At 40.6% G+C, this 14,630-nt stretch overlaps 1 protein-coding gene across 1 annotated transcript in view; it reads left to right on the top strand.

The window, feature by feature from the left end:
- The window catches only part of UNC79 (unc-79 subunit of NALCN channel complex), a 628,882-nt gene that overhangs the window by 475,939 nt on the left and 138,313 nt on the right, over window positions 1-14,630 (top strand). The window contains exon 42 of the mRNA XM_085626482.1: window positions 8,508-8,576. Within this exon, the coding sequence (XP_085482608.1) occupies window positions 8,508-8,576 (69 nt within the window). The remainder of the gene's footprint in view (window positions 1-8,507; window positions 8,577-14,630) is intronic.

Below are 14,630 nucleotides of genomic sequence, written 5' to 3'. Positions count from 1 at the left end.
CTGCTTAGAAGCCCCTCCCCCACACCCCCAACAACTTTGGGAGTGTTCCTTCTGAAAACTGATTTACTCCCGCCGTTCACAGACGTAAATCTCCAACCATTCGCTGCTGAGCCTCCACTCTGCTTTCACTGCTCTCCATGACAAGCTATGATTTGCTATTTACTTCTTGGCTTGGATGTTGAAATAACCAAAATAGCAGAGATATAGGAAATGAAATCACACATCATTTAACCTCCCCAATGAAACCGTGGGTTAAACACTTGTCCTAGTCATAGCCTCTGACTTAACTCCTATGAGGCTAGGGTAAGGGCAAGGAGTGGAAACTGCATAAAGTAAACATGGCCACTGCCTTAATCACCCCAGCATCCAACAAGAGCAAGGAATGCCATAATTCAAGCCAGAGGTGGCAGATGCTACCCCTGGTTGGCCCTAATTGATGCCCATGCCTTTGGGTCTCTGTTTCATTTATCCAACAGTATTATGCCATTCACACATTCTGTTAACACATATCATCTTCTGCATTCATACAGATATTTAAATAGCGTGATAAAAGGATTTGCAGCTCCATATAGTTACCATATGAGGATGAATGTGTTTATTTGTTTAAGAAGTCCACGTGCCTTGTGGTAGCTTACCTTTTTCTGTACCTTGACGTTTCACCTGCAATGAGAGTTGAGAGATATGTAACTTCCTAAGCCCTTGTGTGCTTCTTTTAAGCACTAATCCTTCCATCAAGTGAATGTATAGTGATAATAAGAATAAAGCCTGGTATTGGTCAGGTCTGCTGGCATGCGCCCAAAGACATTTAGTCATTACATTATTTATTGGACCTGGGGCATGTGAGCAATCTGCTCTTGCACCACAGGGTGTTTCATTTAAAATACAGACAAATATTAATCTCACAGTCTTTTTCCCTGCAGGGAATCACAACGCGGTCGTTACAACGACCGCGTTGTGGTTCCACATACCATTACTCCGCAAGTCAGAACAACGACTTGCGGAGGGGGGGCGCTGGATTTTGGAATAGTATAATTTACTATTCCAACTCCAGTCTGTGCGGACAATAGGAAAGGTGTTGGATTTTAAATCCAACACCTCCCCCCCCCCCCACTCCGCAAGTCATTGTTCCGACTTGCGGAGTAATGGTATGTGGAATCACAACGCGGTCGTTGTAACGACCGCGTTGTGATTCCATGTGGGGAAAAAGATTCGGGGTAAACGTTGTTTACCATTAATCTCACTTCAGCTTCCGTGATAAGTATGATGATGATGATGATGTTGATGTTTTGTGAAGCGTCCAAATACTTAACAAGGTGTTCTGGTGGTAGACTGCAAGAAGGAAGGAGATGAATGAAAGCAGAAACATGGGAATTAAATAAGACTACATTAGGAGGTTAAAAGAAAGGTTGTAGAGGCTTACAGATGGCCAAAAAGTTGTTTTGATTGTGTACGGAAAGGGGAAGAAGAGTCCAATGTTTAGAAGCTAAATAGAAGTGCATGAGCCTAGTCTGGAAGCACCTAAGGGATAACTAGTTGGTTGAGACAAGCTGAATAAAGAAGGTGAGAGGGCCTAAAGGGATGAAGCTTTCCTGAAGATTGAGGAGCCTGTAGACTAGAGTGTTCGGTGCTATGGTAAAGAGAAAGTGCTTTTACAATAGATCGCTGAGAAATAGGAAGACAATGGAGTTTGACCGGAAGATGAGACATCGATGAGTGGCAAGGAAGGCTAAAGATAAGGCAGACTGAAGAGTATTGGCAGTCTAAAGTTGAGAGAGAGAATATTGCAGGAGACCACAATAGACTGAATTGCCATAATAACGTGAGAAATGATAACAACTTGAACTATGTTTTTTCTAAATTCAAAAGGGAGTAAAGTAACGTTTTTTCAACAGAGGTAGGCAGAAAAAACAAGTAGCAAAAAATAGGGAGACCAAACGGTAAGGCGGAGTCAAAAAGGTTTCCAAACTTGTAGTTGAAGGGTTGAGGCCAAGATCAGGAGGAATGGTGGCGTCGAACAATCAAGACCCCAGTCTTGTCCAGGTTCAGTTTCCGCCAATTCGTTTTTATCCTTAAAGACGCCTCTGACATGCAGGCATCGAGGTTTTCTTGACAATGTTGGGTGTCACTATCTGGCCTAAGCCGAATATGGGTATCATCTATGTATGACAAGAGCCTAAAACCAAACAAGTTTATTTTCTTAGCAAGGTGGAATACCTAAAAATTAAACAACATCAGGCTCGGTGAGGAGCCCTGAGACACACTGTAAAAATTGGATCTGAACTTAGAACAAAAGGGGGGTTGGAGATGGTTAGCCTGCATCCAAACAGTAAGAAAAGGGACGAGTCAAGACAGGGCTTGATTGTGGATACCAAACACCAAGAGTTGAGAGAGTAGAAGAGAGTGGGATAAAGTATCAGAGGTGGCAGACAGATCTAGGAGGCCAAGGCAGCAGTGCTGATGCAGGGCTTAGATTCTAAAACTCTCACACCCTGGGCAGGATGGAGGGGCGTGTACAGATGGGCAGACCGGGAGGGGCAAAACACAATTTTTCAATGACAAATTCAAATGGCCCAGCACCACAATTTAGCTACATTTGAATTAAAATGTTTTTTTTTAAATGAATAAAAAGTAGAAGATGAATAAATTAATCTCTTCTGATCAAACTTGATGGAGTCTAGGCATTGTGTCAAATAATTATGCTGAGTCGTTTTGAACTGAGCTCATTATATGTTAACAAAATTGTGTTGCTAGGCCATTTGAATTTGCTATTGTTCATGGATTTTTTCTCGTGAGGGAGATGAAGGGGGCTGGGCTTCTAGGTCCATGCACTACCTTGATTTATTACTAACTTTACCCCACTAAAGTGTTACGTGCATGGCTTATTGCACAGCCTCTCTGTGTAAAATTCTCTACATCTTTTCAATGACCGTAAAACCTTAAAAAGAATGAGGCAGTTGTCAGTCCAGGTAAAGATAAGAGCGTAAAGATGGGATCCAATAGTTGATGGGCAGTGTGGAGGTGGTATCTCTCTCTGAAATGCAGAGGGTAGAGTAGATCTTTAAGAAAGTATTGGAAGGGTTCTCAGGCCTGAAATTCGGATCAAATTTAGATTGAAGGAAAATGAACTTAGAGGTGCTAATCATATAAGGAGTGATATAGTAGCTCAGGAAGGAGCAGAAAGTCACATGGTTTCAAGTGAGCTGATGACAGAGGGCTACATTGGGCAACAAGCTATGGGATAAAGAAATGGAGCATAGAAGAATTTCGGCACAGGTGAAAAGTCCGGTAGGGAGAATGGAGACCATACAGTTTCTACAGAAAATGATTGCATTACTACTTCCTGGTCAACTGGTTTGGTTGACATGGAGAATTATAAAGCCAAGAGGAATAGGTAAAACCTAATCAGAGCCTGATGAATCCAGGAGGTTATTTTCTGTGATGAATAATGAGTAAACATTATGCACAAAGTGCTGTTGGTGTTCGGGTTGGCCTGGAAATTCAGTAGTGAATGATTAAGAAATGTGTGAAGCCTGGAGGGGAACCCTACGAGGTTTCAGGTTTTTGGATACTTTGTTGGATATTGGGAAACAGCAAAAGGTTTATGATGCCTCTAGGACAGTGTTTCAAAAATAACCTCTTTCATAACTTAAGATAGACAGTCATAAATATCTCCTGGAATGTGGTAGGCATTCATAAACATGCTAAAGAAATCCCAGTACTTGAGTACCTTCACAACACTGACATAATTTGCCTGCAGGAGACTTGGGCCATGAATGCTACAATACTAACAGGGTATTTTGAAATACATACCCAGGCCATCAGGCGCAACATATTTGTGTGACCAACCGGAGGTCTCGCCACTTTCACCAAACACACCCAAAGGATGGAAGTCACAGTAATTCCAATTCCTTCACCTGGAATATAAGCTTTATACATCAATGAAACAAAAACAAAATATCAGCTTCTTTGACTGCTTCTTGTTAACTGCTATGTCAATCCTGTATTGCACCAGAAGAACCAGGCTCTAGATGACCTGACAGGCTTCATCGGTGACCTCCTTGTCAAATATCCACATCACAATCCAATCATAGATGGGGACTTCAACAACAGATTGCTGGGCAAGTTATCAAATATCGAAATGAGGAGAGGGGGATATGGCTAGGTTTGTCCTCCTAGGTACTAATAACGCAAAAAAAGATCCAACATCAGGGATCAGAGAACCTCAAATAGAGAAGAAAAAAATACTTTTCTTGAGTCCCCTCACTCACCAAAGGTTTCCCCTAGGTGACATGCTTCATCATTGGGGCCATCCCAAGCATCTACTGCTTGGGGCGTGCTGCGACTTGCGACAGTTACGTAGGAGCACTATTTAGTGAAGACTATGTGTAGTGCAGTGAGAAGGGAGTGGTGTGGGTTTAAATTAAAAATTACCTAGCTAGTGAGCGTAAATGAGTTTATTCGTGCTCCTAGTTGGTAAAGGATAAAAAGGGGGGTTAATAAAAGGGAGCAATTAGGTAATAATGTGTTAATAGTCCCTAATATTGAAAGCCAACATGTTACGAGGTTATCCCCTAAACCTCTTCTTCAGGACCGCATGGGGACCAGCCCCATGAGTACCACTCCGTGCAAAGACCTATAATAAGGTGATAAAGTAAAAAGGAAAAATAAACGCGCACATTAGTGTCAGCGTAAATCAATTACATACGGTTAGATTGAACGCGTAGTATCTGGAGAAATACAAAAAACATACATGTTAATACGCTACCTGCCCAACGATATCGTGGGCAGGTGATTCATCTAAGATCAATTTCAACCGTAGGTGATGGTGCTCATGCCTGTAACTTAGAATAGGTGTAGACATCCAATGTAGTCTGGTAAAACACATATGAAAAGACATTACACTCGTGATGGGACATCCGACATAACAGACACAACATAGAACATATATAGTGGCATTTGGACCTACTTAGTAGTTAATCAAAATTTGCCTCATGGTCTGCCGGGGTGGAGGAGCCTAAATAACCCTAGGAGAGAGTGGGGGTTATAAAGCTTAGAGTTGGTATGGCGTTACAGCCCTGCAGAATGGACAAAAGTTCAAATTAGTGAAAAAAAGGAAAAAGGGGCTCAAGGTTGCAAGTTAGCCCCAGGCGCAGGAGAGAGAAAACTTACTTGACTCTGCTTGCCTCCGTCAAATTGACCTATTGGATCCCATCGGCGGACCGCATCTTAGTGTGTCCTGGGTTTCAGTGGTTTAAATACTCTCTGAGATTGTTAGAAAATGCTTAGTCACTGCCTCTTGGAAGAGAAGAGCTGGGCCGTGCGTAGCGCTTCCTTTGTAGCAGCCATCTTGAGAGAGTATTTAAACCACTGGAACCCAGGACACGCTAAGATGCGGTCCGCCGATGGGATCCAATAGGTCAATTTGACGGAGGCACGCCGAGTCAAGTAAGTTTTCTCTCTCCTGCGCCTGGGGCTAACTTTCAACCTTGAGCCCCTTTTTCCTTTTTTTCACTAACTTCAACTTTTGTCCATTCTGCAGGGCTGTAACGCCATACCAACTCTAAGCTTATAACCCCCACTCTCTCCTAGGGTTATTTAGGCTCCTCCACCCCGGCAGACCAGGAGGCAAATTTTAATTAACTACTAAGTAGGTCCAAACGCCACTATATAAGTTTTATGTTGTGTCTGTTATGTCGGATGTCCCATCACGAGTGTAATGTCTTTTCATATGTGTTTTACCAGACTACATTGGATGTCTACACCTATTCTAAGTTACAGGCTTGAGCACCATCACCTACGGTTGAAATTGATCGTAGATGAATCACCTGCCCACGACATCGTTGGGCAGGCAGCGTATTAACATGTATGTTTTTTGTATTTCTCCAGATACTACGCGTTAAATCTAACCGTATGTAATTGATTTATGCTGACACTAATGTGCGCGTTTATTTTTACTTTTTACTTTATCACCTTATTATAAGTCGTTGCACGGAGTGGTACACATGGAGCTGGTCCCCATGCGGTCCTGAAGAAGAGGTTTAGGGTATAACCTCAAATCATGTTGGCTTTCAATATTAGGGACTATTAGCACATTATTACCTAATTCCTCCCTTTTATTAACCCCCCTTTTTATCCTTTACCAACTAGGAGCACAAATAAACTCATTTACGCTCACTAGCTAGGTAATTTTTTAATGTAAACCCACACCACTCCCCTCTCACTGCACTACACATAGTCTTCACTAAATAGTGCTCCTACGTAACTGTCGCAAGTCGCAGCACGCCCCAAGCAGTAGATGCTTGGGATGGCCCCAATGATGAAGCATGTCACCTAGGGGAAACCTTTGGTGAGTGAGGGGACTCAAGAAAAGTATTTTCTTTTCTCTATTTGAGGTGCGTCTTACTCACTAAGTAGACCCCTCCCTTCCCATCTAGCAAGTTATCAAATAATCACAAATTTCCAAAAGAGGTTGTCATACTGCAATCTCTTTTATACAGTCAGAGTCTACATTACGTACACAAGCTTAAACAGATCCACGACCCAACATGGCTTCCTCTACCCACTTTCAGGAACATCTCCACAACTGACTACATTTTTTTAGTGACCTTCTAGCACCAGACCTCTGCGATTTTGATATTGACGACCGGGAAGAGAGCGATCACAGACCCCTCAGATCCACCCTCCAACTTACCACAAAAGATGCACTGCAGTACACATCAATTGGAGAACCAACGGAGATTAATGCAACAAAGTACTCCACAGAAAAAAGTGATCTGCAAACCTAGGCCCCAAACTAAACACTTGGATAGCAACTAGTTTCAACACGAAGCTCGGAGCAACTCCAAGAACATTGGGCCGACATTCTAGCTGACTTACAACTGGTACTAAAGTGCACCCCGGCTGCCCATAAACGCTGTGGGCAGACTCAATTAACCAGCCCCCAGTACCACAAAGCTAAGGAGATGTTGGCAAGAAAGCAGAAGCTCTGAAAGCCCTTAAAGGCAAGATGGAGAGGCGACAATTCAACCCAGGGCCAAAACCTCATAGCCCTCTGAGCCCCGTATGAAAAAAAGGCTGGGAGCAATGAACCAAACAGATAGAAGCAGAATGGCAAAAAATGTCCTTCTCCTCAAAGAAAATAATCTTTGCCTTAGTTTGGAAGCACATCAACCAACTCAGCAATCATGGTCAGTCCAAGGAGAATGGAGTAGCAGGCAGTGTATGGGTTAACTACATCAAACGACTCTACAGCGGAGATCTGGCTGAAACACGAGCAAAGTGTCTCACACTGACATCAAATCTCTTGGTTACGCAAGACCTCGAAATACCAGAAGCTGCAGTAATTAAAATCATCAAACAAATGCGTAACGACGGAGAGCAGGGACCCAACGGAATACCAGCAGGAGTGTTTAAATCAGCCCAAACCTTTTGGGCAGGGCTTTTCATGCTACTCTGTAACTAAGCCTTCTCCACAGCAGTAATTCCGCCAACATGGCAAGGATCAATCTTACATTCAATTCACAAAAAGGGAGATCGAACAAACCCAGCCATTATCGGCTGATAGCCTTATTGGACATCGAAGCCAAAGCCTACGCTCGCATTTTACTGGGCGAATTGGAAACCTGAGTAGCTGAAAACAGCATTCTACTCTGCACCCATTCAGGATTTAGATCAGATTGTACAACCACAGACAATATATTAGCGTTGGCATACTCAAGAAAGGTCCCTCATCTGTGTGGGAAAGACCGGGAACCTTCTATTGGTAACTGGCCACCTCCTCTGTTGTTCTCTGCAAATGACAGTCTGCCTGTGCTGCAGATTGTAACTATATGCCGTGTAAAGGTGTAAAACAACGGTGTGCCAAGTGGGTTTCTTGAGTATAGTCTCAACTGCACCCCCTACACCATGCTGTTCTGTGTGGAGCATTGTACATCCAATATTTCAATATGCTTCTGCTACAATAGAATTACTGCCTTTAAAGCACTCAGCTTATGTGTGAAGCTAGGCTCATACTCTATCAGTTGTGGTTCTATCTCATATTCTGTGGTTGATCTCTGAGACATTGGTTGTTATAGTGCAATCTCATCCGCTGAGCTACCAAGCTTTGGAGCCTAGTTCAGTGTCCTCCATTGTATGCCACTAACTGGACAATGTTAGAGTGAGCTTCTGCTGCACTGTCTGAGAGCCACCTGTTGTTGCCTTTCCTCTGCTGAGGTGACCCTCTGAACGATAGTCATTGTCCTAAAGCCTTGACCGCTCGAGCTTTGGTGTAGATATTGATAAAGTTTATAAATTGGGTTCTATTGTAATACATGTATAAGATGCGAATGGAAATTTTCACTGTGGAATCCTGTTGATGCATCATAAACTATATACATTCTTGTGTAATAACCATTTTTGTTGTAAGCCTTCTCACGTAGAAACTTAGATGTCAAACTACATTTTCTTTGCATGCTCACACCTTTCTTTAATATTGATCCACCTTCATTAATTATGGTTTTCCACAGTGCTCCTTGGACTCCAGCTTAAGGCTAATGATTTGTCTTCTGAAGATTCCAACCACGAGCGCCACCAGGGTGAGTAGCAAACCCGTGTCTTTAAAACATTTGGAAACACACATTGCAAATTGACTAACATGTGTTGATAAGGCTTGAGTTACTATACCTCCATTTGCCAAGATGACCTTAATGAGGTAGTTACACCCTTCACTACTCTGATGTTTTCTGAATCTGTTGTTATAGAGATATAAATTTGGCATTGTTTTCTACACAGTACCGGGCAACACCTTGCATCTATCAATGTACATTTGCACACCACTGTAACAAGCTAGCAGCTACACATATAGCCAGGGGTTACACATCTAGCCTTGGAGTGATTATCTGTCCTCTGTGTTTGTTGGTAACATTCTCTCCCACTCTCTACTACATAGCATGCAGTGACAGTTGCCTTGTGAATATTCGGCTATCACCTACAAGTCTGGGCACCATTCCTCCTAGGTCTCAATCTATCCAAAACCCGACAACCACATTTCTTTTCCATGGCTTGCTCGCACCTGTGATGGTCCATCGAAGCACTGTTTGTCTCACCAAACATCAATTAGCTGTGCCATTGGCAGCTGTACTCTACAAATGCATGGCTTAGTTAACTTTTGAAAAAATGATTGCATGTTTTGAAAAACCAGAACAGTTAACTTAAAAAAAATATTATTCCCTGTTTATTGGTGAAACCAGGTTTGCTATAAAAGAAAAGTCTTTTTTTGGGCTTGTTGGCACAGCTTTTAATCGTTTTACAAGCCATTTCTAACTGTTACATCATTGTTTAGGAATATTAATATTAATTAAGTTGAATCTTGATGATTTGTAGCTACTGATCTTTGGTATGCTTATTATCCTGCTTCCCTGTACTGTATGCATTTGCACTTTTATGGTCGTAAAGACCGAAATAAAGTTTAAATGATGATCATTTCATTTTTATGAGTTTGCACTTTCTCAAAATTATTTTTGCAAAATGGTCCAAACTTGCTTGCCCAGTGACTAATACATAATTTACATTCAATTCTACATGGATGTATGATGGAACAACTCATTCCGTTGTTACGCAACAATATTCGTTGTAAAGGCATGCATGGTAAAGGCATATGCATTATCAATAAATGCGTGGTAAAGGTTATGTGTGGTAAAGGTTATGGTTGGTAATGGCAATCGCGTTGCGACATCCGCATTGTAAAGGTAATGGCCGCATTGTAATCCCATTCTACAAGCTATAGAGTGTTTAATCATCTGAGGTGCTGCTAGGCTTGCAAAATACTATATGGATCTGTTCTCTGAGCTCCGTTGAGTAGCTGCTGATTAAAACATTTTACTCTGTCGCTTCAGAAATGCTGTGTGAGTTGGATTTGTAGTGAGCCCGCTGCTGCTTGCAACTGCTTTGCTTGCCAAAACCACTGGCTACTTTTGTGGGTTGGTTATTCCAGACCTGAAGTTGTATAATGGCTAAAGTCCTTGATGCATAGAGGGGTGCTATATCAAGCAGGAGGCATCGTGTTTAAATGTTACTGTACCTAAGCACAATACTTAGTTGTTGGCTTACAATTTTAGGGTTGTAATGTGGTGGAGGCAAAACACTTGAATGTTGGAGTCATGTATGACCAAAGCAGATGGAGGGTAGGATTGCCTTTAATGGCTGTCGTAGGCTAGTTCCTGTCTAATAGGCTACAATTTGTGAATCCATCACCAGACTGTAATTTGCTGCTAAGTTAGAAAGGTTAAAAAGATTATATTGGCACCAGAAAATAACTTGGTTGTGTTTTATTATGAGTGTATCTACATGCATTACATAGAATTGTAACCACATGTGCAGGAACCAAATAATAATCATTATTGAACCCAAGTGTGGGAGACGTTTACAGTCTATATAACCATACACTAAAAAAACAGAAAACAACAATCATCAATCGAAATTCAGCTTTGTGCAACAATCTGTCATAATTATCTATTTACTGTACTTTACAGTATACATTTACAATATAAAGAAAAATAAAATACATTGATCCTTCATTGTAATGGTAAGTGATTGTCATCCCACCTCTACACAGAAAATCCTGGACTACAGTATGAGGGAGATGACTAAACGCTGCTTTTAACAATTTCCCTTCAAGTTTATAAAAAATATAATTTGAATGTAAAGTACTCACAGGATAACCATAAAGCGCAATGGAACAATTTTATCATCAAGAGCTGTTAATTAAGCACTGACATATTGTGTGTGTTAAATCTTATCAATTCTCAGTGGGGCTCTAATGCATTACTTGACATAGCATTCCTATGTGGCTTCCACATCTTCAAAATGGTACAGCTCAGCATTTATATTTCTGAACTGTTTCCAGTTTCCTCCCCTTATGAACTAGGTGCCAAGCATCCAAGAGTTTATAAAAACAAGGGATTGTTTTTTCTTTGTATTAATGTAAAGTGTGTTAGTAACACCATACTGAAATATGAAATCCAGCTGATATAAGCATATTTTGGTTCTATCAAGTACAACTAAATAAACAATGTCTGTTAAAGGTGTTGACTTAACCCTTTGAGGAGAGCTACTAATATTGCTCAAAGAATCAGGGAGATCATGTAAAACAGACAAAAAAGCAGCAGTGACAGCATACATCCCTGCTTACAACCTTTCTTAATAAGGATGGGTCCTGACAAATTTACAGGACAGATCAGATAAACTAGTGACTACATAAATTTGTAGAATTGCTTAATTGCAATCATTAATCTTAGAAAATTCCCTAGCATTGGCAATATATACCACCAATGGTCCTTATCCACAGGGTTAAATGGTTTCTGGAATTCTACAAAGATCTATAGAGATTTTCCTTCCCTGCAACCGTGGACTTCCGGGCTTAATACTATAAATCAAACCCATGATCATTTAAATGACACAGAATATTGTTTGCAAATAAATGTCCTCCTCCATCGAAAGGGAGATCAAGCAAAGTGTTGCAGATTCAGATCTAACTCTGTTTTTGGAAATGGATTTAATACCTAATCTCTTCGAAGATCATGGGAGCTGACTAGGTCTAAATGTTTTTAAATAGGGCATAACAAAACATAGTCCACCAAGCTAGTTTATTTTGGCTTTCTGTATACCATCTGGACCAGGACCTCCACTAATTTTCAAAGTTGTAATTACTTGCTCAACTGAATCTTAATGTAGTTTATTTAAACTTCTAATTTATTTTTAATTTGACCTCCACTGCATCTGAATCTTCAGAGGAGTTGTACAAAGTATACAAATTGCAAAACCATACTTGATCTCGAACGTTAAGATCAGGTGCGAAATAAAGAAAAACACTTCTGGCCATGAGTACCTAAAACTCTCTTGTGTCTGTAGATTTAATTATTTTCTCCACTGTTTGCCATTCCTGCCGGTTTCCCTCTTGCTTTTTTTGTCTAAGAAACCTTTTAAAACCAAATCATATTTTTAAACCCTGCCAAATCAATTCGATTTCTTGAGTGCTGGTATGTGTGGAGAACTTTCCCAGGAGAAGTATCGTACAGCATTCACTATCAAACCAAGATGAAATTACATTTTATTTCTGATCTTAATCGCTACTAAAATTATTATATAAACTGATTGTATAATGATCTTGAGGATCACCCTAAGCACCCAAATCTAACTTTACCAGTGAGACTATAGGTAATAATTTATCAGGTAAATCAATGCAATAACAAATCCAAAATCAAGCATCAATAATCACGATTCAGAAACATCTTTGCAGTTACAGCTTCTCCTGAGCTTGACTGGTCTTCAATGGAATGCTGAATTTTTATCTAATCTGCAAATCCTCTTCTTACTGATCACTTGTTTTTCCCAACTATCAATCTCCAAATGTAATAAACATTGAATTAGGGAAGGTTGTTTGCACATGCAGAATGGCCCCTTTGAAAAGGTCAGCAATTAATGAAATACCACTGAAGAGCAAAATGTTTTCAAATAGATGTTCAAAAGAATGATCTCCAATTGATTCTCTTGGCATTTGGGTTTTATATTAGCTCCTATTATACTTGCACTTCAAAAGGTCGGCCAGTGGGCATTCTGAGAAGTTCTATGTAGATTTTACTAAAAATTTAACTACCTCAGAAGGGGCAGCCTCAAGATGATTTAACTACATTTATTCATGCAGTTGTATAGACATTCGGGTAAGTGGGTTCAGTCATCCTTGTCATTTGTAGGAGCAATACAGAGGTATCTGCCAGCAGGTCAATAAATGTGCTGTGCTGTTGCAGCACACAAAACTGTGGATGTTGCATGAGTCTATTTGGAAAGATGCAGAGAGAAAATAACCTAAATCTGTTTTTATATTGTGTCTCTCAATTAGAATTGCAATAATTTGGGGGTCAATAGTAAGACAAACCTGAGGCCCAGGGTCCAAATAAAGCTCTGGTAGGTTTAAAAGGCATTTCTTCTTTAATATATCTACAAGTAGAAAGGTAGAAAGATAATACATATGCCCAACTAGGGGCAGTACTAGCATCTTGCTCTTCTCTTACCTCTTTCACCTAAGGAATGCACATACTGTTGTAGCTAAATTAAGCTTTCATATGTTAAGCAAGAGGTCTTTGGCAGTATAGAATATTTTTTTTATCTTCAAGCTAATGCTACATTGAAAGAAACAATGCCCCACCAGGAGCATCAGTGTCGCTTTTTTCAGGCTCTCTTGACTACTACCGAGTGCGGGTTCACCCTCTGAGTGAAACATCCACAATTCAAACACATCTCTGACTTTCCTGGCTCACAGGCTACTTTCATTACTCACCAGTGCTAAATTGATGACAGTCAGCCATATACTACTTCCTTCAATGTGCAGGGACTAACTCACACTGTCATGAGTAAGACTGAAGGCTCAGTGTCACTAATTATGCATAGAAGTGATACTTGATCAGTGCACACAACAGCAGTGTTGGACCAAAGAGACTTTTAGTGCGGCTTAGATACCCCAAATGTCCCTGCATGAAAGTGAGTTTACCAGATGTTCGACACAACTCAGTCACAATGAGTGTGAACAATAAAAAACATGTCAGTGATGAGAAAAAAACATGACTTGAACAGTTGTTCTGAAGTCTACTTGTGGAAGGTAAGTCTTGTGGAACAGTTTTAGCGATGTGTGTTCTTAAAAATAGGATGGGTGAGTACTTGAATGAGGTTCAAGGCATATAGCCATTTTTAAATGTGGATGTGTTTAATCTTTTTGGTACTTAGAAAGAACCCGATCTTGAGGGACTTTACTTTCAGAAAGATGCTCAACATTGATTCTTGGGTGAGGGTAAGGCAGTCTTTCAGTCAGTTGATATCACTGATTAAGAAGGTGATCACGGAAAAGGTGCATTTGGCTGGCTACTCACAAGTAGTCAACATGTAGACTGAAGATAAGAGAGAGGTTCTATCTTTTGAGGGCTTCCAATTTCTCTGTTATTCACTGAGATCTGTAGGAATTCGTCTGGATGAACTAGAGAGGTAGAAGGTGAAATATTTTAGGAGGTACGAGATAACGCATTATTGCACAGTATTATTGAAGTCCATGAGTGAAGACAGAATGTTTTATAATGTGTGATGGGTGGCAAGATTAATGTTTTCTGATTTAGGAAGACCAAGACACAGTGGTCCCAGCTGTCAGTAAAATGTAGAGCGTTATTGAAGATTGGGTTGGCTACTGTCTTCTTGATACACAATGTTCTGAAGCAAGATCGGTAATTGGGCAGGAGGGAGAGAGTACTGATTTGTTTTCGCTGACTGAAAATGATATTTTGATCATCTTGCTGACAAAGGTCAAATATGTGATAGATGTTAGCCTGTAAAACCATCTGGCATAGGTTTGCTTTTTTTTCTGAATTGAGAAAACCTGTCCTATTTTAACTGCCTCTTGCACAAAACACCTTGATTATGTTACGAAATGCTGCAAGGGCTTTCCCAAAACATATTTTATAACTGTGATCTCCAGAAAGCGATTTTATGACTATGGATGACAAGATTTGTCTTCTTATATGAAGAATTTGAGAGTATGGTGAATTTTCCTAAGTTCAGCACGTCCACCGTAGTTAGGTCCATTTATGTGTGCTGTGTGGTGGAACTGG

This window comes from Triturus cristatus, chromosome 9 (genome assembly GCF_964204655.1).
Source record: "Triturus cristatus chromosome 9, aTriCri1.1, whole genome shotgun sequence".
Lineage (NCBI taxonomy): Eukaryota > Metazoa > Chordata > Amphibia > Caudata > Salamandridae > Triturus > Triturus cristatus.
Note: the sequence above shows the minus strand (reverse complement) of the source record. Positions and strands in the feature narration are given on the sequence as shown.